Here is a 26,342-nt window from a genome sequence, read left to right on the forward strand (position 1 = left end):
CATAGAACAATAGCAACTGTCCTTAGAACCAAGTATGTGAACTACTCAAATAGATTTTGTTATTTTTTGAAAATTTATTCAGATAGCTTTTACGCTTTTTTTCTCAATTTCAGTTGCCCAAACATATAGATTATTTCAAAGGATAATAAAGAGTTAAAAGAGTGATGAGAACGCCACAAAGATGATCAAGTTAAGAACTAAAATTCTTTTACCCAAAGAATGGGAAACTTATCTGGGGTAGGGATGAGCTATTTGCAGTCAGCTTCAACTGTTTGTGAAAGATTGTTTTATAAACAATGACTCTGTGTCTTATCCCCAAAGATTAGGACCACAGTCAAGTATTCATGAGGGAATTATGCTAGGTACAGGTAGAGAGATCTATTAACGATACCAGTCACATAGTTAACTTCTCTAAAGAAAAAAGAAACAAAGACCTGGATCTGATCTGTGGCAGCTATCCCAGAGTCAGAGAAGTGAGTGGTCACTTCACAGCTCATCACCGCTTTCAGCTTCCTAGAGTTTAAATACCTCCTGAAGAAATTTGTAGCCTCCTTTAGTGTCTTTCTTCAGCCTCTGTTAATTCCTGCAGCAAGAAAATATTAATGCTGCATAGAAGCTCCTCTGTGCATTTAAGTTTACTTCCTTTTTCTTCTGGAAAGGGAGGTCAGATGATCACCACACCATGTGACATGCTTTGAACACTATATCCCTGTACCGTTGCCTTTCTTCCTTTCACTGGCCCCCCCTAAGCCCCATTATTGTTGTTGCCCTTTGATTTTATGGTGAACGGCAATTCTGATACCCCATGACCCCGAAAAGCAGAGAATTCTTGACTTTATCTTTGCACTAAGAATTTAAATGCAATGGAATGTATGAACAGAAGTAGGTCATTTTTTCTTTTGCAGATCACCCATTGCAAGATTTCTTTTCATAAGAACCAGTATATCAATTTTCTATTGGAAATACATTTTTAGAAGCATGAAAAAATTTAATCTCAAGCTCTATAGCTGTCAGAGAGATGAATGGCTAATCTGTTTGAAACAGCTGCCAGCAAATAAGAGGACCAAGTATTTCTCTCCTTGGTGAACTATCAGCCTTCTCTTGATGAATCTGGCATGTTACATGTGGCTGAAGTAGCTTCTCATTGTCAGGAACTGGTACAAACAGTTGTTTCTCTACCAATGGCTTATAATCTTGTTGCCTTGGATGGAAGGATATTCTGAATTGCAGAGTACTTCATGCAGAGAATTCAATAAATTGCTGTTTTGTATTTATTTTTAGATTATTTTGATTAAGGTGAAATTCACATGACATAAAACTTAGCCATTTTAAAGTAAATAATTCAGTGACATTTCATACATTCACAACATTGTTCAACCACCATTCATATTAAGTTCAAAAATATTTTTCTTGCACCAAAAGGACATCCTATACCCAATCACCTCCAGGTTCTGGCAACTATCAGTCTGCTCTCTGTCTCTATGAGTTTGTCTATCCTGGATATTTCTTACAAATGGACTCATACAATATGTGACCTATCTGGCTTCTTTCTCTTAACACGTGTTCAAGGTTCATCCATTTTGTACCATGTATCAGTATTACATTCCTTTTTTATGACTGAATAATGTTCCATTATATGTTGATACCACAATTTATCCATTCATTTGTCAATGAGTTGTTTTCATCTTTTGGCTATTGTGAATACGGCTGCTATGGACATTTATGTACATGTATTTGAGTACCTCTTTGCAATTCTTCTGTTTTTATACCTAGGAGTGAAACCACTGGGTCATACAATAATTCTATGTTTAACCTTTTGAGGAACTTTCAAACTGTTTTCCTACATTTACTTCTGCAAGGGAAAACCCACAGCATTAATGAAATGAATTTGTCTTAGCAGGAGGAGCACAACCCACTAAATCTCTGAGGAAAATCAAAGGGCACATAGCTGACTTACCTCTGCTCCTGGACAGACAGAAACAAAATACACCCTGAACAACAAAAGTAAGCACGGTCTCCATGAAGTACCAGGGGAAGAAATCTCAAATCAGCCCCAAACTCCAGACACGTTTTTGCAGTGGTTTCTTTGAAATGCTTCAATCATTGCAGAATTATTGCCCTTTGGCCGTGTTGCTACTATAATTAGCTGCAACCCAATTAAGAGAATTGCTTTAAAGGAAGAAGCCAATTCTGATGACTTTTATTCTGAGAAAAACCTGAAAAATAGTCTAAGGTTGCCAGAAGTCAGGTTTGATTCTCTTTCTTTCTGTCAGCATAAGGATCCACACTTTGACTAACTTATGCAAGTTAATTGGTTAGTTAATGTTTGACTAATTGTAACAATTTAATTATCATTGAATTATCACATAGGAAGTTATTTGCCTAAAAACTGTTACTCTGTTGTGGATAAATTGGAAGAAGACTAATCTAATTTGCCTGTTGTAGAAATAGACTGGACGTTTTAAAAAGTCCATGCCTATGTTCAGTTTTCTGAATGTCCCCCCAGGGGTGGGCAAACTTTTTGACTCGAGGGCCACAATGGGTTCTTAAACTGGACCGGAGGGCCGGAACAAAAGCATGGGTGGAGTGTTTGTGTGAACTAATATAAATTCAAAGTAAAGGAGCGGAGGGGAGAGCAAGAGAACCCTCCGCTCTTTCGGCTCTGCGGGCCGGATAGAACAGCCAAACGGGCCGGATCCGGCCCGCGGGCCATAGTTTGCCCACGGCTGCCATAGACATTTCCTTTTGTGAAATTGATCTTGAAGATATAGTGGGGGCACTGGATGATAAACACCCCACACCCATCCTGTAGTGCTCATTAAAGGTATCGTCACACTGTCAAACCTCATATGTAGCAAACAGTTTATACCATCCCTGTAACCCTATGCTTGATCAAGCTGTGCTGATCGTGGTGTGCAATGGAATGACAACCATAACAGAGTTAAGTTGGAAGAAATTACAAACAAAAACCCTACCCTTTCTTGGAGGTTTCGTTGAAGTCCATATAGTTCAGGTAATGTGCCCAAATACTGCACCCAGAAAATGAGCTCATCCATCATGGGTTTTGCCATGTTCTAATTCAGAATTACCCCTCAGAATTACATAGCTATTACAGCCTGGGTGGCATGGCTGCCAGAGAATGAATCCTCAGAGAACCCTGGGTAGTCCGAGTCAGAGGAACCGCTCCTTGGCTGTTAATCCACTGTGCTAGAATAGTTCAGCCCTGATCCCTGACATTATGCTGCCTGAGTCACATGCTCTTGGAGACTGCTTCAAGTTTAAGTAGAAAGGTCAAAAGAGGACAGAGTGGTATGGCAGTTTGGGGCTCCTCAGATACACTCTTTGGTCAGATAGCATAGGAACAGATTAGGGAGAATAGACTGTGTGGAATCTCCGTCCTCATGTGGAAAAAGACTTCTCCTTGAGGCAGGCTCACAAATTCCTGAGAAGGCAGTAATGATCATGTCTGTGGAGAAACAAAATGTCCCTGAAGTAGAATTTTTGAACCCAGTCATACATACTAGTAAATGGTGGTAGCGACCAGGAGAGAACCTGACACTTCAGGCTTCAACCATATTCAGGAGGATTTGGTTCATAGAAGAATTTACTTAAAACCTTAAGTCCCAGCCTCTCCCAGGTTATCATCTTAAGTTACTAAGCTAATTAGACCCCTAAAGTTTGATTAACATATTCTAAGAACTGAGAAATTTGTATGAGAGTCAATAGTCTCTCAGAAATTTATCTTCTTGAGCTGTAAAAAAACAAAACAAAACAAAACAAAAACACCCTAATATATTAAGCTACTCTTGATATTCTTTAAAAATCTTGAGAAAAATGTCCTAGCTGGTTTGGCTCAGTGGATAGAGTGTTGACCTGCGGATTGAAAGGTCCCAGGTTTGATTCCGGTCAAGGACATGTGCCTTGGTTGCGGGCACATCCCCAGTAGGGGGTGTGCAGGAGGCAGCTGATTGATGTTTCTCTCTCATCGATGTTTCTAGCTCTCTCTCCCTTCCTCTCTGTAAAAAATCAATAAAATATATTTTTTTTAAAATCTTGAGAAATGTATCTTATCCAAGTTAATAACTCACAGCAATAGTTTTAGATGATGCTTGCGTGCACTGCTTGTATAAACTTAGACTGGCCTCCACCTTATATTAGAGCTAGTCAGGTGATGTTGTTCCAGCTGGCACACACGGCCCTTCTTTCTTGCCAGAGTGGAGGGCAAGTTCTTGGTAAACGTGCAAGGCTCAGATGACTAATGAAAGTTGCTTTGGCCCTTAATGAGATTCCGTTTCATTAAACCAAAATAGGAATCAGGGCATCACATCAACCTTGTGGAAGTTCCAAGAACTATTCTTGTCTCCAGTTCAAGGAAAATGAATTGCAGGGCCTCAACAAAAACAAGAATCCATAAATGTCATCATGCCCACTAGTCCTGTATTCTAACCCAGCAGAAGTGCCAAGGGAGTTTTGCAGAAGGGAAGTCTGGTTTCTCCAGTATCCGTCTCTAAAGGTCAGGACATATTTCAGCTTCTATCAGTAAACTTGTTATCAATCCACAGACACAGGGTTTACTTTACCCTTTAAAAGCTATTTCTGTAAGCCATCTATTCCCAGCTTCTCAGTCTGTGACTATAATGGAAAGTATCCATCCTTCCAGGTTATACCAAAATTATGACAGCATTCTCTCCTACCAGCCTCCTTGCTGGAGTCACTTCTCTCAAGGGCTCTCAGCTATATCTGAAACTTATACTATTTTATAGATAAAGCTCTAAAAGAGAGCACCCGTGCATCCCCCTCTGGCCTTCTTTTTCTTCCCCACCCCCTCTTAATCCTCAATTAAGGATATTTTTTTCCATTGACTTTAGATAGATTAGAAGGGAAAGAGGGAGGGGAGGAGGAAGAGAGAGACATAGAAACATCAATGTGGGCAGGGATCGGGGATAGAACCTGCAACCCAGGTACATGCCTGTGACTGGGAATTGAACCCCAGAGGTTTGGTAAACAGGCTGATGCTCTAGCCACTTAGAAACACTGGCCGGGGCCATCTCTGGGCTTCTTAGCTCACTGCTTTACCTTCAGAGAAGTTCTACTATCATGAGCTCCGTTCTCCCCATTGATGTCCACTGTTGTCCCACTTCAGCTTCAGGAAAGAAACATTTTCCCTTGGTCCAAAGACAACATCTTAATCATGCTTCCTACTTTTCTGTTGGGGCTAGAATGCAGATACAATGTCTTTCCAGGCTAGGGTTCCTTACCCCAGGGCCTCAAATGCTGGTTGTTTCCCTCTTTGAGCGTCTGTTGTCTCTGCTGCCATTCCTGAAAAAACAAACAAGCAAACAAAAAAACCCAGAGGCTTGATGTTGCTGCTTCCCTGGACAGAGCTCACCACCAGTCTGAGCCTGCTCAAAGCCTCTCGATACCTCAAAGTCCAGGGCCAAATGGACCCTGATCCCTAGAGAGATAGAAGCTTCTCCTTATATAGTTTATCGTTTCCATTTATTTTCTACATGGGGATTATCCACTTTCTAGGATGACTGATGGTGGGAACATCCATTCTCTAAAGAAAAAGCCTATATTCATTTAATCATTAATTGAGCCTGGGGATGAGGATGGAGGAGAGAAAAGGCAGCTAAGTCTTTCATATTTTTTCAAATGAGTTGCTATTCATTTTTATGTTAATACTAGAGGCCCAGCACACGAAATTGTTCGCAGGTAGGGTCCCTAGGCCTAGCCTGTGATCAGGCCCATCTTCTGCCCGCTTGCCAGTCCCCGGTACCACCCCACTGCCCCCGCCAGCCAGCCGGTTCCCCTCGCTGGCCCTGGGTCCCACCCTGCCACTGCTGCCAGCCACCTGGTTCCCCTCGCCAGCCCCCCACCTCATAGCAACTGGTTGAACAGGTCGTTCTTGTCGTTACACTTATGGTCACTGGCCTTTTATTATATAGGATAAAAATGTAGGCTTAAATATGTAAGGACAACCATTAGCAATATTAAAGACAGGAATCAAAACACTAGATAGGAGAGAAAAGGAATAATAAAAATTTTACCATCTAGCAGAAATCAGGAAAGGAAAAATATGCAAATAAGAAAACATAAAAAGTTGGAAATAAAATATGAAAGGCATACCATGTCCTTCCGCATCTGGAATTCATCTTTCCTCCCCATGTTTGTGTGATTGATTTTTCCTTGGAAATAACTCTTGCGTCTGGCTCTTTTCATTCCCACTACCACCCCTCTTATTCCCTTGCTTCTGTACTAATGCAGTAGCTCTAGCACAATGTATTCTACATTGGCCTCACCACAGCAACTAGAGCAGTCATTGTAAACATACTATTACACCCCAGCTCAAAAGGGCTCCCCATTCCTTACCATATACCTTTCTTATCTGATTTTCAAGACCTTCTATATTCTGACCCCAACTAACTGTGTTTATCAATTCTAAAATGTATTTTGTAAAATAAAAAGAACATTTAAAGTATCTCTGAAGTCAGAGTGCATCTTATTATTGATGGCAATCATGACATCAAAGAGTTGATAAAATATGGTTCTTTTCTCAGTCCTTGGCTTGGCTACAGGACACCTCTTCTAGAAAACAGAATTTCTCATGTTGCTGTGCTATGACTCTTTCACAGCTGCAAACTTTTATTCAGACATTTTCCTCTGCCTGCGTGTTTCTCTCCCACAGCCTCCCTTCCTAAATGAGCCATCTTTGTTCACTATCTCAGCTGGGATCAACCATCCCTTTGAATACTCTGGGGTGTTTGTTTTTTTTTTTGGGGGGGGGGGGCATGTTATAATTCTAGCAACTCTTATCACATAGTTTCTTTCAGTTTAAATACTTGTGTACATATTTGGTCTGTACACAGGACTGCTAGAGTCCTGCAAATCCTTGAGAAGGCAGCTAAAATTGTGACATTTTCTGAAAGTCTATAGGTTTGTTTTGCTAATGCAATCCAGGACATTTCAAATAGTTTCTTTAAAAATCTGTAAGTCAGTAAGAGCTCTGCTCTGAACTGCCCTCTAGAGGTAGTACATCATCAGTAAGTCAAAGACGGGAAAACCATGGGATCAGCAAGATAAAATGCCCAGCTGGGATGGGAAGCTGCTAGGAGTGGCTGCTCTATGGGCAAGACTCACTGATGGGCCCTGTTCCTGGGAGTAGCCATTGCAAAGGTCAAGCTCTGAAAAAAACATGTTGCTTAGAGATTGCCAGACTCTCCACCACCCTGTGTTTCATCATGATGTCTTGAGAGGGTGGGGCTGAGTGAGAGACTCTTGGTTTTTCAATTTACCCTTCCCTCAGGAAGTCCAGATGAGACTGAAAGTCTAAGAACCCTGAGTTACCTCAACTGGCACCAACAGGGAAATATGAATGTAACCCAGCCCTGTTGGTGAGCGTAGCCTGGAAAGAGGACTACGTGTGCATATGTCATTGTCTGTGGCAGATTCTTCTTTATCGCTACTCATTTTGAATTCTCCCAGGTTATATGCATAAATCTTTGCTGCAATACATTTATAGGGATTTCTCCCAGCAGACTTTTGTGGCCACAAGAAGATAAAAATTTGTTCTAATATTTTCTTTTTATTGCCATGATATTTTGTGGCTAAATTTTAAATGACTTGTGAAATTTCCTGCTCATTTATCCTCCCTAAGGCTAATGCCATTTTCAATAAGGGTGTCCCAGTTAACCAACTTTCCATGGGTAATCTCTCCAGCCTCAGTTACTACCAGCTGAGGGGTTAGATTCAAGAAGCTTGAAGTCCCTGCCAGCTTCAACATTCTAACATCTGCTCAGGATGCTTCATAACCTACCTCCCAGGTTATTTAATGAGTGTGAAGCTCACTTTTCTCTGAAGCAAAGTGTGATCTGGGCATGTCCCTTGAAAGCTTTCCATAGGATATAACTGCTCTCCATGAGTTCACATCAGAAGGCCTTGAATAAAGATCACTGTTGAGCTGATTTTGCCAAAAGAAACAGTTTTGTTTTAAGAATGTTTTCCTTCCCCGGTCGATGTGGCTCAGTTGGTTGTACGTGGTCCCATGCACTAAGAAGTTACTGGTTTGATTCCACTCAGGGCACATGCTAGGGTTGGGGGCTCGAATGTTTCTCTCTTATTGATGTTTCTCTCCCTCTCCCTTATTCTCTCTCTAAAAAATCAATAAAAAAGAATGTTTTCTGCACTTAAAAAGTCTTAAGTGGTTATTACAGACAATGTACACAATATAGAAAACTATAAAGAAAGAAATAAGAGCCACTTAATCTCTGACCTGTCATTATTAATACTATGGCATGTATCCTTACAATAATTTTTCTTTCCATGTATAATCACATGATTTTTTTAATTTAATAAATCTTTATTTTTCAGATTATTACAATTGTTTCTCTTTTTCCCCCCATAGCTCCCCTCCACCCGGTTCCCACCCCACCCTCTGCCCTTACCTCCCCCACAACTGTCCTCATCCACAGGTGTACAACCTTTGTCCAGTCTCTTCCCGCACCCCACACACCCCTTTCCCCCTGAGAATTGTCAGTCCATTCCTTTCTATGCCCCTGATTCTATTATATTCACCAGTTTATTCTGTTCATCAGATTTTTTTATTCACTTGATTTTTAGATTCACTTGTTGATAGATATGTATTTGTTGTTCATAATTTTTATCTTTACCTTTTTCTTCTTATTCCTCTTCTTAAAGAGTACCTTTCAGCATTTCATATAATACTGGTTTGGTGTTGATGAACTCCTTTAGCTTTTTCTTGTCTGTGAAGCTCTTTATCTGACCTTCAATTCTGAATGATAGCTTTGCTGGGTAGAGTAATCTTGGTTGTAGGTTCTTGCTATTCATCATTTTGAATATTTCTTGCCACTCCCTTCTGGCCTGCATAGTTTCTGTTGAGAAATCAGCTGACAGTTGTATGGGTGCTCCCTTGTAGGTAATTAACTGTTTTTCTCTTGCTGCTTTTAATATTCTCTCTTTGTCTTTTGCTCTTGGCATTTAATTATGATGTGTCTTGGTGTGGTCCTCTTTGGATTCCTTTTGTATGGGGTTCTCTGCACTTCCTGGACTTGTAAGTCTATTTCTTTCACCAGGTGGGGGAAGTTTTCTGTCATTATTTCTTCAAATAGGTTTTCAGTATCTTGCTCTCTCTCTTCTTCTGGCACCCCCATAGTTCAGATGTTGGTACGCTTAAAGTTGTCCCAAAGGCTCCTTACACTATCCTCAAATTTTTGGATTCTTTTTTCTTTTTGCTTTTCCAGTTGAGTGTTTTTTGCTTCTTTGTATTTCAAATCTTTGACTTGATTCTTGCATTTCTCTAGTCTTCTGTTAGGTCTCTGTATAATATTTTTTATTTCAGTCAGTGTATGTTTAATTTCTAGTTGGTCCTTTTTCATATCCTCGAGGGTCTCACTAAATTTATCTGCCTTTTCTAGGAAATTCTTGAAAAACCTTATAACCGTGGTTTTGAACTCTATATCCAGTTGTTTGCTTTCCTCCATTTCTTTCGTTTGTGATCTGTTTCTTTGTCTCTGCATTTTTGCTACTTCCCTGAATTGGTAGAGTAGCTTTGTGTGGTAGGTGTCCTATAGGGCCCAGTGGCTCAGCCTCCCCAGTTACCTGAGGTGGACACTCTTGGTGCACCCCTTTGTGGACTGTGTGTACAGCCTTGTTGTAGTTAATTTTTGATTGTTGTTGGTATCACTGGGAGGAATTGACCTCCAGGCCAGTTGGCTGTGAGGATCAGCTGTGTCTACACTGGGAGAACTTCTGTGCTGGAGACATCCTTATGAGACAAGACTTGCAAAATTGCAAAAGCCTCTGTGCTCAGCTTGGATGGGGCGGAGTCTCAGGGCTGAGCAGACAGTCTTGGCTTCCTGTCGGCCCTGCCCTATGAGGCCCCTGGGTCTCAGTGTCCCTTGGTAATTGCTGCAGGCACCTCTGAGAGAAAGCCGCCCTTGAGTTTCGCCCGCTGCCAGACAATCCAGTTTCTCCCCCAATGAATCTGGATTGCCAGATTCTCACCCGGAACTGGAGTTCAGCACAGTCGGGAGTTTCCATCTTCCTCCCGCTAGAGAAAGCCAGCAGCACACTCAGCAGTCAGTCCTCTCTGCGCACACTCGTGCGCACCTCCAGACGTCTGCCTTTCGCGGCTCCCCTGAGTTTCCGTGCGCTCCTCTCTTTTCCCGGCAGTCCAGACTCCCCCTGTATGAGTCTGGGACCCCAGGGTCTCGCCCGGAACTGGGGTTCAGTGCAGTCGGAACTGGGGTTCAGTGCAGTTGGGAGCTTCCATCTCTCTCTGGCTAGAAAATCTAGCCAGGCACACAGCCGCCCGTCCTCTCCGCACGCGCGTCTCCATACCTCAGCCTTTTGCAGCTCCTCTGAGTCTCCGTGTGCCCCTCTCTTTCCTTCTAGTTGTAGAATTTCCACTCAGCCAGCTTTCCTGTGGTTCTGGATGATGTCCGTTCTGTCTTTTAGCTGTAGTTTTGAAATTGTTGTGCAAGGCAGCAGTTTAGGTGTTCACCTATGCCGCCATCTTGGTTTCTCCAATAACATGATTTTTAAATGTTTGAGATAAAATTGGAACCATACTTTTCAAACTGAGATAATATCCTGGGTGCTGGTTATATGACTGTGTTCATTATGTGAAAATACAATGAACTGTACACTCATAAGTATACTATTTTGTATGCATGTTGTACTTCAATAAAACATTTAAATTAACATTTTATATTAATAAACTGAATTAAACATAGGAAGATCCATCTCTGTTAAGACTAGTGGTTCTTTTTGAGGTCTACCAGATTTAGCAAATAAAAATACAGGATGCCCAGCCGAAACCGGTTTGGCTCAATGGATAGAGCGTCAGCCTGCGGACTGAAAGGTCCCAGGTTCGATTCCGGTCAAGGGCATGTACCTTGGTTGCGGGCACATCCCCAGTAGGGGGTGTGCAGGAGGCAGCTGATCGATGTTTCTAACTCTCTATCCCTTTCCCTTCCTCTCTGTAAAAAATCAATAAAATATATTAAAAAAAAAAAAATACAGGATGCCCAGTAAAAGTTGAATTTCAGATAAACAACAAATGATTTTTTAGTATAAGTATGTTTCATGTAATATTTGGGACATGTTTATACTAAAACAGTGTTCATTGCTTATCTGGAAGTCAAATATACAGACCATCCTGAATTTTATCTGGCAACCCTAGTCTTAAATCTTCTAAATATGTATATTTTATTTAATGAGGAAGTAAAAACGGATATGTATTAAATGATATATATTCAGAGCATATAGTCTTGGAAATATTAAAATGTGTAAGTAAAGTGTAGGAGACAGAACTGAGAAAAATAAGTGCTCTACTTTTTCATGTTCTTTATTCCTCCTTCCATTTCATACCTCTCTTCTGTTGTTTTTGATTTCTCATTCCCACATTCATGTCAATAAAAAGAAGACAAATAAGCCAAAGAAATAAGATAGTGTCAAAATAATTTATGCTTTCATTTATTGAGTTTGAATTTGCAGCTCTGTTGCTGTTTCTGAAAATTTCATTTCTGATTTGTCTGTGTTCTTGTTTCCTATTTTTTAGTAAAAAAAATAATTGTTTTCTATTTCACTCTTTTTCAGAACTCTGTAACCTTTGCCCAGATGGAAGTTGAACCCTCCTCAGTATATATAATCAGTGTGGGGGTTTTTTAGGTTTCATAGGCTAAACTTGAAAAATCTATTTATTGATCTCAGGTCATTTTCCCATTTTCTCTTTCCAACAGTGTTAACTCATATGTATCTGGTACATTTCAACTATGGTTCTTACAATTGGTAGCTTTGAACCAAGTTTTCAGAATCCATCTCATTTCCTTTTCTATGCTTCCCACTCTTAAAGGTGTGGAAATTTCGATACAAATTATTTAGTACAACTAGACTCTGTCAGTAAATGGAATCAAGTCCCAAAGATTTTATGCGTTGACACATTTCCTTTCTATATGGGTGGTAATACAATGAAATTATTTCCTGCTTCCCCAAAGGCTTCCAAGTCATAATTTTGAACACCCAGAGTGTTACCACTTTAGAGTAAAATTCTCAAATCAAAAAGCATTTAAACAGTAAGTACATCTCCTAAAATACTTGAGGAGAGGATGAAGGAGAAAAAGAAAGAAACTGCATATCATAAGGTGTCTCAGCAAACCACATTTAAAACCATTGCTTTAAAGGCTGCCCACCTAATCTTTTAGAAAGTTAGTGGTTTTTCTGCAATATTGCCAACTAATGTATATTTCTGCTTGAATCACTTCACTAATGGTTGATCCAATGATTTCTAAATGACTCCAGGCAACAACATTTACTAATTATTTTTCACACAGGTGATTGAATTGACTGGTTATCTAGTTGTCATGGAGACTAAACCTTTTTAAAATTATACATATATATATATATATATATATATATATATATATATATATATATATCCATTACTCCTGTGTTAATAACTTTTACTACTAGCACTTACCTTCACTGAGGAGGGGAGGCAGAATGATAAAGGCCCAATACATATGTGCACAGGAGAATTTAAAAATGTACAAAGACACATTAGCATGAAAGCATCACAAATTATGCAAAAGGAAGCATTATGAAACCATATTAGTATAGATACATAAATCAAATAGCTCTGAATTTTTCAGTAAACTTCTTTCATAAGCAAAACCACAATGAAATATCACCAGACACCTGTCAGAATGGCTATCATCAATAAATCAACAAGTGTTGGCGAGGATGTGCACTGTTGGTGGGAATGTAGATTGGTGCAGCTACTGTGGAAAACAGTATGGAGTTTCCTCAAAGAATTAAATATGAATCATCCCACAGGTGATTCCAGGATGTGGTTGCATTTGCTTCTGGGGCACCACCAAACTCGACCAGAAAAAAAAAAAAAATTGAAAATGGAACTGCCTTTTGACCCACGATCGCACTTCTGGGAATACATCCTAAGAAACCCGAAACACTAATTCAAAAGAATATATGCACCCCTGTGTTCATTGCAGCATTATTTACAATAGCCAAGATCTTGAAACAGCCTAAGTACCCATCAGTAGATGAGTGGATAAAAAAGCTGTGGTGCATTTACACAATGAAACATTACTCAGCAGTAAAAAAAAAAAAAAAAAAGGAAATCTTACCTTTTGTAACAGCATGGATGAACCTGAAGATTATTATGCTAAGTGAAATAAGCCAGACAGAGAAAGAGAAGCACCATATGATTTCACTTATATGTGGAATCTAATGAATGAAATAAACTAACAAACAAAATAGAAACAAAGGCATCGATACGTGGAACAGGCTGACAGATGTCAGGGGGGAGGGTGGTTGGGGGACTGGATGAAAGAAGGTGAAGGGATTAAGCAAAAAAACAAACAAACACAAAACATATATGCATAACACATAGACAACAGTGTGGTGATAGCCAGAGGAAAAGGAGGATGAGGGGTGGGTGGAGGTGGGCAAAAGAGGCAGGGAGGAATGGGGAAGGAAAGAGACTTTGCTTGGGAGAACGGGGGAATGACGCTGTGTGCAGATGATGTTTTACTGAGTTGTACACTTGAAACTTGTACGGTTTTGTGAACCAATGTTAACCCAATAAATTTAATTCAAAAATAAATTAATTTTTAAAAACTTCCTTCATAAGCATTACTAAAGGTCTGCTAATCTATAGAAGACTTATACAATTGCAGAACCTTTAACAAGTCTACTAGTATTTTCAAGTCTAGTAGTTCCCCTGAAAATGTAATAGTGATGTGTAGCAACTAAATAAGCTCTGAGGAACGTGCTGGGTTGTTGACAATTACCAGTCACTTGCCCTTGTAGTCTAATATTCCTATAACATAAAAGGTCTCAAAAGTCTGTCCCCATCAACTTTTCCAACCTTATTTACCGTAACTCCCTCACCTGTCTTGAGTTATTTCTGGCCAGGTCTCTGTGTTGGCTCTAGAAAAATGTCTCCGTCACCAGAGTGCCACCTTCTTCACCTCCTCCCTGCTGGCCAAAATCCTTCCTACTGGCCCGGCCCAGCTCAAAACCCACCATTAAATTATATCTGCCCACTCCAGTCTATAGCCATCTTTTCTTTTGCCTAGCTGTATTATTAAACCACTGTCTATACCACTAATGTGGTATTTATTAACATACTAGAGGCCCGGTGCACGACATTCGTGCACTTGAGAGGGGGGGGCCCTCAGCCCAGCCTGAGCCCTCTCCCAGTCCAGGACCCCTCGGCAGACATCCCTCAAGGGGTCCTTAGCGCTGCCATGGAGGCAGGAGAGGCTCCCACCACTGCTGCTGCCCTTCCCAGCTGTGAGTCGGCTTCTGGTTGAGTGCCTGCCCTCTGGTGGTCAGTGTGTGTCATAGCTACTGGTCGTTCCGCTTTTCGGTCAATTTGCATATTAGCCTTTTATTATATAGGACTATCTTATACCATCTTCTGCAGCATTTCGTAGAGTTATTTAGTATTCATGGGTATGTGAACATACTTTTATACTTTATAAAGCATCATACCAAGGTAAATATATTATTGTCTTCATTAACTAGTTTATAGCCCCCCTTAGATGAGGATTGTGCATACATTTTTTTGCATGACATCTAGGAGAGCAGTGCATACTTCATGGCCCCTCAATTAAAACTTTCTGATGAATAAATGCATGGAAGACCAGCAGAATTGGAGGTAAACCATCAAAGTTAGCATTTGTCACTTTTTACCTGTCTGAATTTGAACTAGTTATTTAATCTTTTTGTCTCCGTTTTCTTATCTGTAAAATGGGGATAATAATGGTATCTATTTTATAGAGATGCTTTGAGAATTAAATAAATTCATACATGTGAAGCCCCTAAAATAGCTTGCTTAGTGCATAACAAGTACTCGATAAATATTAGCTACTTGAATAAATAAATGAAACAGGATGGATTACAATGAAAATCTAGAGAAAACAATGGCTACTTTTTGTTATACCTGGAACCATGATTATAAAGTGACATGTAGTATATATGAATGTTAAGGAAAATTAGTATATGTCTTTGAGATATGTCAGGATGTATATAGTTATTCCTAGAGAGATTTTTCAGAATGAAGCTTATATTCTGTATTACTTACTTTGCATTTTTAAACTAAAATTTACATAAGGTTTATGTAAAGGAAATTTTAGTACACTCATTTTTTTAGACATCACATTATTTTTAGATTAAATAAACAATTTTGCTGAATATTCCTGACCTTGGTTTACATTGATTAGATGATAGTAATTAAAAGCAGAAATTAATTTTAGATGACTTGCTCTTGATAACTGTATTGACCTACTTTTGTATAATAATGGGTAAATTTTTAAATATATATTTACAATAACAACTTCATGCTGAACTTTTTGAAAAATATTTGTTTCTAAACTTTTATCAAAACATTTAGATTACCTAGGCTAACTTAGCAAGTTACATATTTTCTTTTATACTATATAAATGTATATGATTCTAAAATAATTCTCTCTGTGTGTGTAAAAGATTTCCAGCATTTATTTCTAACACATACACGGTATCAACCCTAAACTGTTTTGATTTTTATTGCTCTGTAGAGCCATCTGCTGGTCAATGGTGTGTTTTCAAAAATACTATAAAAAAAGTGTTTGCATAAGTCAGGTTCTAACAAGATCAGATTCTTCCCATAGGGATTTGTAACTCAAACAAAACTTGCAGAAAATGTTCTTCCAGATATCAAAATGAGAGCAATTTGGCAATAGGAAATAGAGAAAATAATTCCACTTAGAAAATGAGTAGATTTTACATTTTTGGGAATTACTTCATTCACTCAACAAGTTTTTATAAACTTCTTCCCACTAGTAAGGTAGAAATATATATATATATTTAAATATATAATATATATTTTATAGTATATAATTTTAATAATATTTATATATCAATATCTTTCTACTTATTAAAATTAATAACAAAGTAAATGGAAACTTTATATTCTTATTTTGTGTGACAACTAAATTTCTGTCACTTTTAGTTAACATTTCTCTTTCAGCATCACTATGAAATTATAGCCTTTAATAGTCTTAACTTGTTCCAATTAACCATTATTGTTATTATCAATTCTTTTTAGATGCTTAAATGTTCACAACCTGTTCAGATGAAACTCGCTTTTGTAGTTTCATTTGTCCTCTGAACACTTAGTTCCTTATTTCTGGCAAAAATCTCATGTCTCAGAGCCAACATAATATCTCCTGCACCCAAATTATGAAGTCAGCTATTCTCTAAGAATCCTGGTTCATTTTAATGGAAAATAGTACTGGAGACTAAAATCTGACTGCTAAGGGAGCCAACATGAGGTAGTTGTGGACAAACATGCCATTGTTGATGTTACTGTTATTCATGACAGAGCTATATAAATAAATATATTTTTAAGGTTATGCATATGCATTTCTTTTCCCCCAGTTGATATACAGTATTATGTTTCTACTAGAGGCCCGGTGCATGAATTCATGCCCCAGTGGGGTCCCTCAGCCTGGCCTGTGGGATCGGGCCGAAACCAGCTCTCCGACATCCCCTGAGGAATCCCAGATTGCGAGAGGATGCAGGCCAGGTTGAGGGACCCCGCCGGTGCACAATCAGGGCCGGGGAGTGACGCGGGAGGTTGGCCAGCCAGGGAAGCACCGCGGAGGGCTCCAGAGCGTGTCTGGCCCATCTCGCCCACCCGATCAGCCGGACCCCAGCAGCAAGCTAACCTACCAGTTGGAGTGTCTGCCCCCTGGTGGTCAGTGCTCGTCATAGCGACTGGTCGACCGGTCGACTGTCTTCCTCCTGGTGATCAGTGCACATCATAGCAAGCAGTTGAGCTACCTTAGCATATCATTAGCATATTATGCTTTGATTGGTTGAATGGCTGACTGGCTGACTGGACACTTAGTATATTAGGCTTTGGTTATATAGGATACTTTTTTATAATATGTGGCTGGGGGGTTTCTATTACCATGACATTCCCTTGTAATTTAATTTGCCATTTCTGGTAGGTACTTTTGCCTTCAACAGCTCTGCAATGGGAGCATTACAGATAAATTTTACATATATCCACAACTATTAACTTAGAACAACCTGCTTGATGTTTTGTAACGTGTATTGCCAAAATGCAGTGGGCCAAGGTTGTTAGGTACTGGGATGGTGTTAAAAGATCAAAGAGCCAAAACCGGTTTGGCTCAGTGGATAGAGCGTCAGCCTGCGGACTGAAGGGTCCCGGGTTCGATTCCGGTCAAGGGCATGTGCCTTGGTTGCGGGCACATCCCCAGTGGGGGGTGTGCAGGAGGCAGCTGATCGATGTTTCTCTCCCATCAATGTTTCTAGCTCTCTATCCCTCTCCCTTCCTCTCTGTAAAATATCAATAAAATATATTAAAAAAAAAAAGATCAAAGAGCCAGGATTTAAATAAGGACTGAATATCCAGCTCTAAGTAAATCACTTGACCTCATTGTGCCTCAGTTTTCTCATTTGTAAAATTATGATCATTAACCTTTGCAGCTGAGTTTAATAGTTTTAAATATGTTTTTACAATAATTTTCTTTCCCACCTACTCCACTAACTTGTTTTGCAAGTTAGCAAAAATAACCAATCAGAAATTTTTTAAACAATGTGAAACAGGCCGAACAAATGAAAGGGACAGATAGTCTCTTGAACATCCTTTGTTCATAGTTTCACTCAGCCAAACCTGCCTGATTCCTACTCATGCTACCTTCTTGACCTCTTTAAACACTCATTCTGAGGTTTTCACCACCATCTGAAATGCAAAGATGATAGGTACATACAGTAATAGGATACTGCTCACATCTATCTGACTTAGGTTTTCCTTAAAGGTCTGTGTTGGTTGCCTTGTAATGATGTTTTATGACATCCATTCTTGCTTCTGTGTAGTAAGTATGGTGTGCTAATAAATTCAGGTTGGCCCCTTGGCAAGGGAGGTTAAATAGAACCTGGTAATTCCTGGAGACCTTCATTTTGTATGACATTGAACAACTGATTAAGTAACCTTGAATAAGCCAAGAACTAACAGAGAATAATGGGAAAATGTCGAGTCAGGCCTTACTCTTTTTTTTTTTTAATATATTTTTATTGATATTTCACAGAGAGGAAGGGAGAGGGATAGAGAGCTAGAAACATCGATGAGAGAGAAACATCGATCAGCTGCCTCCTGCACACCTCCCACTGAGGATGTGCCCGCAACCAAGGTACATGCCCTTGACCGGAATCGAACCTGGGGCCTTTCAGTCCGCAGGCCGACGCTCTATCCACTGAGCCAAACCGGTTTCAGCTTTTTTTTTTTTTTTTTTTTTTTTTTTTTAAATATATTTAGGCCTTACTCTTTTTTAAAAATGCTTATTTAGCCCTAGCTGGTTTGGCTCAGTGGATAGAGTGTCGGCCTGTGGACTGAAGGGTCCCAGGTTTGATCCCAGTCAAGGCCACATGCCTGGGATGCAGGCTCGATTCCCAGTAGAGGGCATGCAGGAGGCAGCCAATCAATGATTCTCTCTCATCATTGATGTTGCTATCTCTCTCTCTTTCCCTTCCTCTCTGAAATCAATAAAAGTATTTTTTAAATGCTTATTTATTTTTTAATTTCTTGAGGTGCAAAGTTAGGTTATTTATTTCATATCTTTCTTGTTTCATAATATAGGCATTTATTGCTATAAACTTCCTTCCTAGAATAATTTTTTCTGCATCCCATAAGTTTTGCTATGTTGTATTTCCATTTTTATTTGTCTGAAGATATTTTTTATTTTTCTTTTGATTTATTCTATGACTCCCATTGGTTGTTTAATAGTATTTTATTTAATCTCCACATATTTGTGAATTCTTATCATTGATTTTTAGTTTCATACCATTGTGGTCAGAAAAGATGCTTGATATAATTTCAGTAGCCTAACATAAGATCTATCCTGGACATTGTTCCATGTATGCTTGAAAAGGATATGTATTCTGCTGCTTTTGGGTGGAATGGTCTATAAATGTTTGTTAAGTCCATCTGATCTAATGTGTCATTTAAGTCTAATGTTTCCTCATTCATTTTCTGTCTGGATGATGTATCTATTGATGAAAGTGAGGTATTGAAGTTTCCTACTATTATTGTATTGCTATCTATTTCTCCTTTTAGATCTCCTAATATTTGCTTTGTATATTTAGGTGCTCCTATGTTGAGTGTGAAACCGATGCCAACTGCGTCCAGAGCGCATGCTGCCTGTCAACACCCAGCCAAAAAGCAGACAGGTTATAAGTGCGTGTTTAATAAGATCAGATGCTGGAATCTGGGAAGGTGGCTGGTAAAAACCCTAACATCCACCTTCCACTTAATCTTGTTAGGAGTAAGCTTATACAGGGGAGTCAGGGGAGGGAATGTGGATAAGGAGCACAAAGGGGATCCTGGTGATTTCCGGCCCTGGAATTTGAATCCTTGTGGGGGGGAGTCTTTGGTCTTGATGAAGGTACTAGTATTCGTTGCTAGTTCCCAGAACAGGATGGTCAGAGTTCTGAAACGGGTCAAGCGGTGATCCGGTGTGCATCATCCTGGTGTTTCTGAGACTTAATCGATCAGGATCCGTGTTCCTGGTGGCCAGGTGTATAAGTTCAGGGCTGGGTTAAAAGCCCCTTTGTTCTTGCGTGGTCAACTGAGAACTGCAACAAAATCTTAGCCAGAACATATACAGTTGATTAATCAACTATTTACACATTCGGCTGCAACATGGTACAGAACCACACCCATCTGCAACATGGAACAGAAACTCTGGACACTGGCCCTCCTTCTAGCTCTGCTGAACTCCCAGCTGCCCCTCTTTCAGGAATGGCTTGGGACATTGGAAACTGAGGAATGTAACTCCATGCCAATACAATCTTCTACCTTCTGAAAATTCTTATTTCAGCAATGCTCAAGAACCCACTCTCAGGAACAATTGAGGTATTCCTCTAGAGAGAGAGAAAAACATTGATGTGAGAGAGAACATCGATTGGTCACCATCAACATGCACCTAATCAGGTAATCGAACCCCTAACCTAGGTATGGTGCCCTGGGAATCAAATCTGCAACCTTTCAGTATACAGAATGACTCTCCAACCAACTGAGCCACACCAGCCAGGGGTGATGGATATTTTTTTAAGTTATAGGGCACTGATATCTTTTTTAATCTTTCTAGGTAATTCTATTGTGCATCCATGATTGAGGAAAAAATGGCAAACATTTAGGACTGAGTATAGTTTAAAAACCAGAGTAAAATGAGTGCATGTATTTATGAGAGATCCAGAGATCCAGTGCCTTTTATTTTCTGTGTCCGCTCCCCCTAATAAAAAGAAAAGGAAACAAGAGATTGAAGATCAATCAGGAAGAGGACTAAATCAAGGATAGAGTCTTTACTTCAGAACCGTCCCCCTAACTTTTTCACTATATATGTGCCACCCACCTACAGTTAAAGCCCAGAATAAAAGAGTATAATAGAAATACCCCGAAAGCTTTGAGGCAATCCCATCAAAGAGTCTGTAGAACTCTTAGAGAAGCCCCGAGTTTAGTGAGTTTGAGCCAGGATTCTGGGAAACTCACTGCCTGGGAGGTAGATGAGTCATGCTGAGGGGGGCGTGTAGGCAGATGGGCCTCAGAGGCACTTGGCAGATCCTCATACTCCAGGTGGTTCCAGAAGACACGGAACGTTCCTGCGCTCCCAATGGAGGTGAAAAAGTGATGAGAGATCCAGAGGACAATAAATAAACAACAACTTGGGTTGTGGTTCAAAAACACCCACAAGACCAGGGCAGGTGAGAACTTGCTGTACTCTCATGTTGACAAAGGCTGGCACAAGAACAAGATACCCCTGGCCTATACAAGGCTAAACTCAGGGTAAAAATAGCAAGATATGAATATTTACTACATTTTAAGCCAAACTGACTGAGTTAAAATGAAGAGGCAAGATTGAGTGTTTTCTATCATCAAGAAAAGTGAGAATCCAAGAGCTAAATAGAATTCAGTTATAGCACCCCTGTTCTGTAAATTTTAAACTGCTGTAGTACTCTTTTTTCCAAAATGTTTTTGTATTATGTAAAGTTCCCCTCTGTAGCTTTTCTTTTTTAGAAATGGTTAGACTCTTCTGCCTTTTTTATTCTATCTGATTGAATCACTTTGTCAAATTTCCCAAAGCCCCTGGGAAGTTTTGGTTACTATATATGTTTATATAGTAACCTGGAGAAAAAGAAAACAAAAAATGTTAAACCTGTCATAGTTGCAGCCAAAGAGAAAAGGAATGACCTAAAGTCAATCACATTATTCTTTTTATCCACGAGAAGAAACATTTGTTTCCCAGTTAATGGATTCAAACTATTGGGGCTCTGGGACTTGATGTGGGTTAGGTTTCTGGAAACCAGTGCTGAGATTAGAAATAGTTGCAGGGCTGGCCTGAGGCTTTATGGACATGAAACAATTGGAGAAGCAAGAACAATATTCAAGGGAAAAGTCAGACCTGGGAACTCATAAAGTAGACCCAGCCTCGCATCCAACAGGAACTACCAGTAGGTAGAAAGGCAAAACCCACTGCAAATGGAACAAACAGATTCTTGGGGACAATTAGACGGAAGTTTGGTAAGATTACCTCAAAAAGGCAAGCTGAGTGTCAGGCCCTTATGGAGTTTCCCCTGTGTTTGGTGATGAAGTGGTTGTGGGGATCACGTTTGTTGACATGGGAAGAAGAACTTTCTCAAATAAAACTTTCTCTAGAGGTACAGACACATGGGAGAAAGTGTTCTCTTATCCTCACAACAATGAGTAATGGGTTTTGAGTAATGGGTTTTGGTAGGCTATGGTTTGAGGAGCGGGAGCATGGAGATGCCCCCTTCAGATGTCCTGTTAAGAGAGCCTTTTGTAGAGAGCATGCTGACCCACAGACTCCAGTGGTTCCTATTCAATGACTGGACCAGTGGGTGCATTCAAATTAGACCATTTTTATCTAATGGGGGATTCCTCCAATAGGCAAGTTTGGCAGCAGCCTAGCCAAAACTTGTAGAGAACTGCACTGCATTCTACCCAATCTTCCTTACCTTTCTCCTTTCATATGTATCAGACCTACATTGTGGTCTGATACAAGCACTTTCTACTTATTCCTTCTTCCTTCTCACTTTATCCTTCTCATGCATTTCCCCAACAAATCTCTTGGATATCAAATCACACCTTGGCCTCTGCTTAAACGATTCTCTTTGGCACAATTGTCCAAGTGGGTTTGTTACCTTAACATCTCCTTTCCATCCTAACCCTCTCCCCCTGAACACAAACATTTACATCTATATATATAAAAGCCTAAGCGACTGGACACCCGGATGACCGGTTGACCAGATGTTAGCTATGATGCGCACTGACCACCAGGGGGCAGACACTCAATGCAGGAGCTGCCCCCTGGTGGTCAGTGCGCTTCCACAGTGGGAGTGCTGCTTAGCTGACAGATGGGCACCAGACACTGGGCTCACACTGAGGTGGCGCGAGCCTCTCCCACAGATACTCCCGCTGCGCGCCCAAGCAGTGGTGGTGGCAGGCGCAGCAGGCCCAGAGGAGCGGAATGGCACAGCATCCAGCTGGGGCTCGGGCTCGGGCTTGGGATCCTCCCTGGCCACCTGCTGCTTCACACACTACTTCGTGCTGTGCGGGATCGATGCGGACTGGAGCCCGACGAGCTGGTGGGTAAGGCCGGGCTACAGCAACATGGAGGCCCAGTGATCCCCACAGGCCAGGCCGAGGGACCCCCACCAGTGCTCGAATCCATGCACCGGGCCTCTAGTACATATATATTTATCAAGCATCTATTACGTGCCAGGTGCTATGCTAATTAATTTACATTCATTATCTTGTTTAAACCTTGCAGTCACCTGATGAGGTAAATACCATTATTGGCAATGTTTTAAGATGAGAAAATTGAAACAGAGGAAGGCTGAATAACTCATTCAATATGACATTACTAACATACAACTGGGCTGATATACCAGGCTAGCCTTGGCTCTAGATGTGACACACTTATAGCTGTGCTAAATGGCTTCTAGTGGCAGCTGCAGGCATTTATCAAGAGCACCAGGAAGAAATCTTAAAAGTTCTCGTCACAAGAAAAAAATTGTAACTAGAGTTGTTGTGGTGATCATTTTGTAATATATACAAATGTGGACTCATTATGATATACATCTAAAACTAACATAATGTTAAATGTCAAGTATACCTCACTTAAAAAAAATCCTCACCTGAGAGTATGTTCGTTGATTTGAGAGAGAGAAAGAAGGGAGAGAGAGAGAGGAAGAGAGAGAGAGAGAGAGAAAGAGAGAAACATGAATGTGAGAGAGAAACATCAGTTTAACCAAGTCCTTCCTGGGATGTGTCAGCTGTTTTGCAGCCATGTACTTTTCTGCTCCATTTCTGAGATGGGGTAATCAACCCTGTGTACTGACTCTGCAGAAAGGTCACTTGGATCCAGTCGTGAGAGAGAGATAGCAGAGAATACAGAAGAAAAAAACATTCCAAACAGAATTGAGTATTTGGATTAAATTGAGTATTTTAATCAAAAGAAGCCCTTAAAAATGATGCCTATTCTTATTTATTATTATTCGAGACACTGTGGAAATATGTAACCTAGTAGTTCCCAAAGTCAGGGGTTATACCTGCCCAAATAACAATAATTTGCACACACACACCCCATCCTGTGTAATGGCAGGAAGTCCAGTTGTTTTCTGATATGAGTGTTTCTGGGAATCCCTGGAAAATGCTGACAAATTCCCTAAGTCCAGGAGAAGGAGAGAGGGAAGAAAGGTTCAGCAAGTCTGTTAGGGAATCCTTACGCCAAAGTAGTCATCAGAAGATGCCTGTGTCTCCCAGAAGTGGGCCTGCCTTAGTATTCCGGCTATATTCTGTCACTGACTGGGAGCAGCCTGTGGGAAGCATCATCTCAGAACAAATTTAATGATGGATTTCAGAGCAGAGGATCTGGGCCCTCCATCAGTTACAGTGGTAGCTGGAGGTCTGATAGACACATTCTCATGGCAGTCTCAGATGGGAGAGGACTATGCCAGCAGGAGGAAGGGGATACTAACTGCCCTTCTGGACACTCAGAGGACTACTTTAGTCTCTAAAAAGCTTGACGCTGAGCCTGAGTGGGGACAGAATTAAGGGTTCCAGCTGAAAGGGTGGGGAGAGACCGACTCCATGTTCCCTTTGTTCCATGTCTTCCACCTCGTGGAGTCAGGTTCCTGCCCTAGAACCTCTCCAAGAGCCCAACCCACACTTTTGAATTAGCCAATAGAAATGCAAGGGGAAAGTAAGCCGCGCCCTGCCCCCATGTGCAACCTGACCCGACCAATCAGTGGAGGCCACACTACCTCACCGCTCCTACCTCTCCCAGGGCCCCTATAAATCAGCGCGTTTGGGGTCTGGGGCTCTCTCTCTCTCCACCTCGCTGCTGCGCCGGTGTGTGTGTGGGGGACTGAGCTCGAGCTAGCTCGATTAAAGGCTCTTTGCTTTTGCATCGGACTCGGCTCCCTCGTGGTCTTTGGGAATCACAAAATCTGGGCATAACATTTGGGGGCTCGCCTGGGATCCCCAAGAACCTCAAGGGACTCCCGATCCGGAGAGTCTGACTGGCCACGGTAGGTGTCTGTCTGTTCCTTGTCTCTTTTGTGTGAGCTCATTTCTGGATCTCTGGCAGTGCCTGAAGCGGTCTAGGTGGACGCACCGGAGGACCACGGGCGGGAGGAATCGGGAGACGTCCCGATCCTCCTTCAGGAGGGACGTGTATTCCCCTCAAACCTCTGGGACGAGGTGGGTCGCTCCCACCGATCGGCGTGAGGCCGTCGTCCGCACTTTCGGTTTTGTCAGTTTTGTTCCAACGAACTTGCGTTGGAAAGCTTGTCTCAAGGGCCCTTTGTTTGTCTGTGTCTGTGTTTTTCTGTTTTGTTTTGTGGACTCTCTTGACGGACATCATGGGACAGACTTCAACCACTCCTTTAAGCATTATGGTTGATCATTTCAAAGAGGTTAAGGGAAGAGCTAGCAACCTCAGTGTAGAGGTCCGGAAGGGCCGGTGGTAAACTTTTTGTTCTAGGGAGTGGCCGACTTTTAGTGTTGGGTGACCGCCGGAGGGGACCTTCGACCTCCCCACCATCCACCAGGTGAGGGACATCGTCTCTCAGGCCAAGAAGGGACATCCTGATCAACTCCCTTACATTATTACTTGGCAGGACCTCGTGGAAGAGCCACCCTCCTGGCTTAAGCCCTTTCTGTCCCCGTGCCCCCCGGAGCCAAAACCCATACTTGCTTTGCAGGAAACGGAGAAGGTGAAAGAGAAGAAGGACCTCACCTCGCCATCAGCTCCCCTCTACCCTGTCTTTCAGGGGGGAACTGAAGAGGAACTAATCTTTCCTCCCTCATATCAGCCCCCTAGGAGTCCACAGGGGGGCGATCCTCCCACGCGAGGGGAAGCGGACGCCACGGGGAGCAGAGTTCCGGGAGCGGCTACGGTTCCGGTGGGCTCCCAGATGCAGATGGCAATCAACCCCATCACTATTGGCCTTTCGCCACTAATGACCTTTACAACTGGAAGGCTCAGAATCCTAAGTTCTCTGAGAAGTCATCTGTTAGATTCTGTCCTTTTCACCCACCAGCCCACGTGGGACGACTGCCAACAGCTTTTACAGGTCCTGTTCACAACTGAGGAGAGGGAAAGAATCCTCAATGAGGCCCGGAAAGTGGTTCCAGGCGTGGATGGGAACCCAACCACCAACCCGGTCCAGATAGATGTCTCTTTTCCCTTAACTAGGCCTGAATGGGATTTCAACACGGCAGAAGGTAAGGAGAGGCTCCGGGTCTACCGCCAGACTCTAATGGGGGGTCTCCGAATGGCTGCTAGAAAGCCAACTAATTTGGCCAAGGTAGGGAATGTTCAGCAGGAAAGGGATGAGTCTCCAGCTGTCTTTTTAGAACGGATCATGGAGGCATACCGCACCTACACCCCCATGAATCCAGAAGCTCCTGAAAACAAGGCAGCTGTGATCATAAGCTTTGTAAACCAATCGGCTGCGGATATTAAAAAGAAACTGCAAAAAGTAGATAGGTTGGGGGAGAAGAGTTTAAAGGACCTACTGGAGGGAGTCGAGAAGGTGTATAATAACAGGGAGGCCCTGGAAGAAAGGCAGGCTCATGCTGCGGCGGCTGCGAGCAGCAAACAAACCCGAGACCTAGCTAAGATCCTGCTGGCCACCACTGCGGACTCTTCCGAGGAACGGAACCGCCGTCTCCGCCGACTCGCCGGCAACCAGGAGGACGGTAA

At 41.5% G+C, this 26,342-nt stretch overlaps 1 protein-coding gene across 2 annotated transcripts in view; it reads left to right on the top strand.

Annotated features, from left to right (window-relative positions):
* LOC308257101 (endogenous retrovirus group K member 113 Pol protein) overlaps window positions 1-26,342 on the top strand; it is a 52,462-nt gene that overhangs the window by 21,933 nt on the left and 4,187 nt on the right. Inside the window, exon 2 of one of the 2 annotated variants that reach the window (XR_013961515.1) lies at window positions 1,901-3,755. Coding sequence is in view for 1 of the 2 variants with exons in the window: in XM_080686002.1 (XP_080542128.1) it covers window positions 25,450-26,338 (889 nt within the window). In the remaining variant the exon portion in view is untranslated. Of the gene's footprint in view, window positions 1-1,900; window positions 3,756-25,449; window positions 26,339-26,342 lie in introns of those variants that run through there. The other variant, XM_080686002.1, reaches the window with a different exon arrangement.

Source organism: Plecotus auritus, assembly GCF_963455305.1.
Source record: "Plecotus auritus genome assembly, chromosome: 8".
In the NCBI taxonomy this organism is placed as follows: domain Eukaryota; kingdom Metazoa; phylum Chordata; class Mammalia; order Chiroptera; family Vespertilionidae; genus Plecotus; species Plecotus auritus.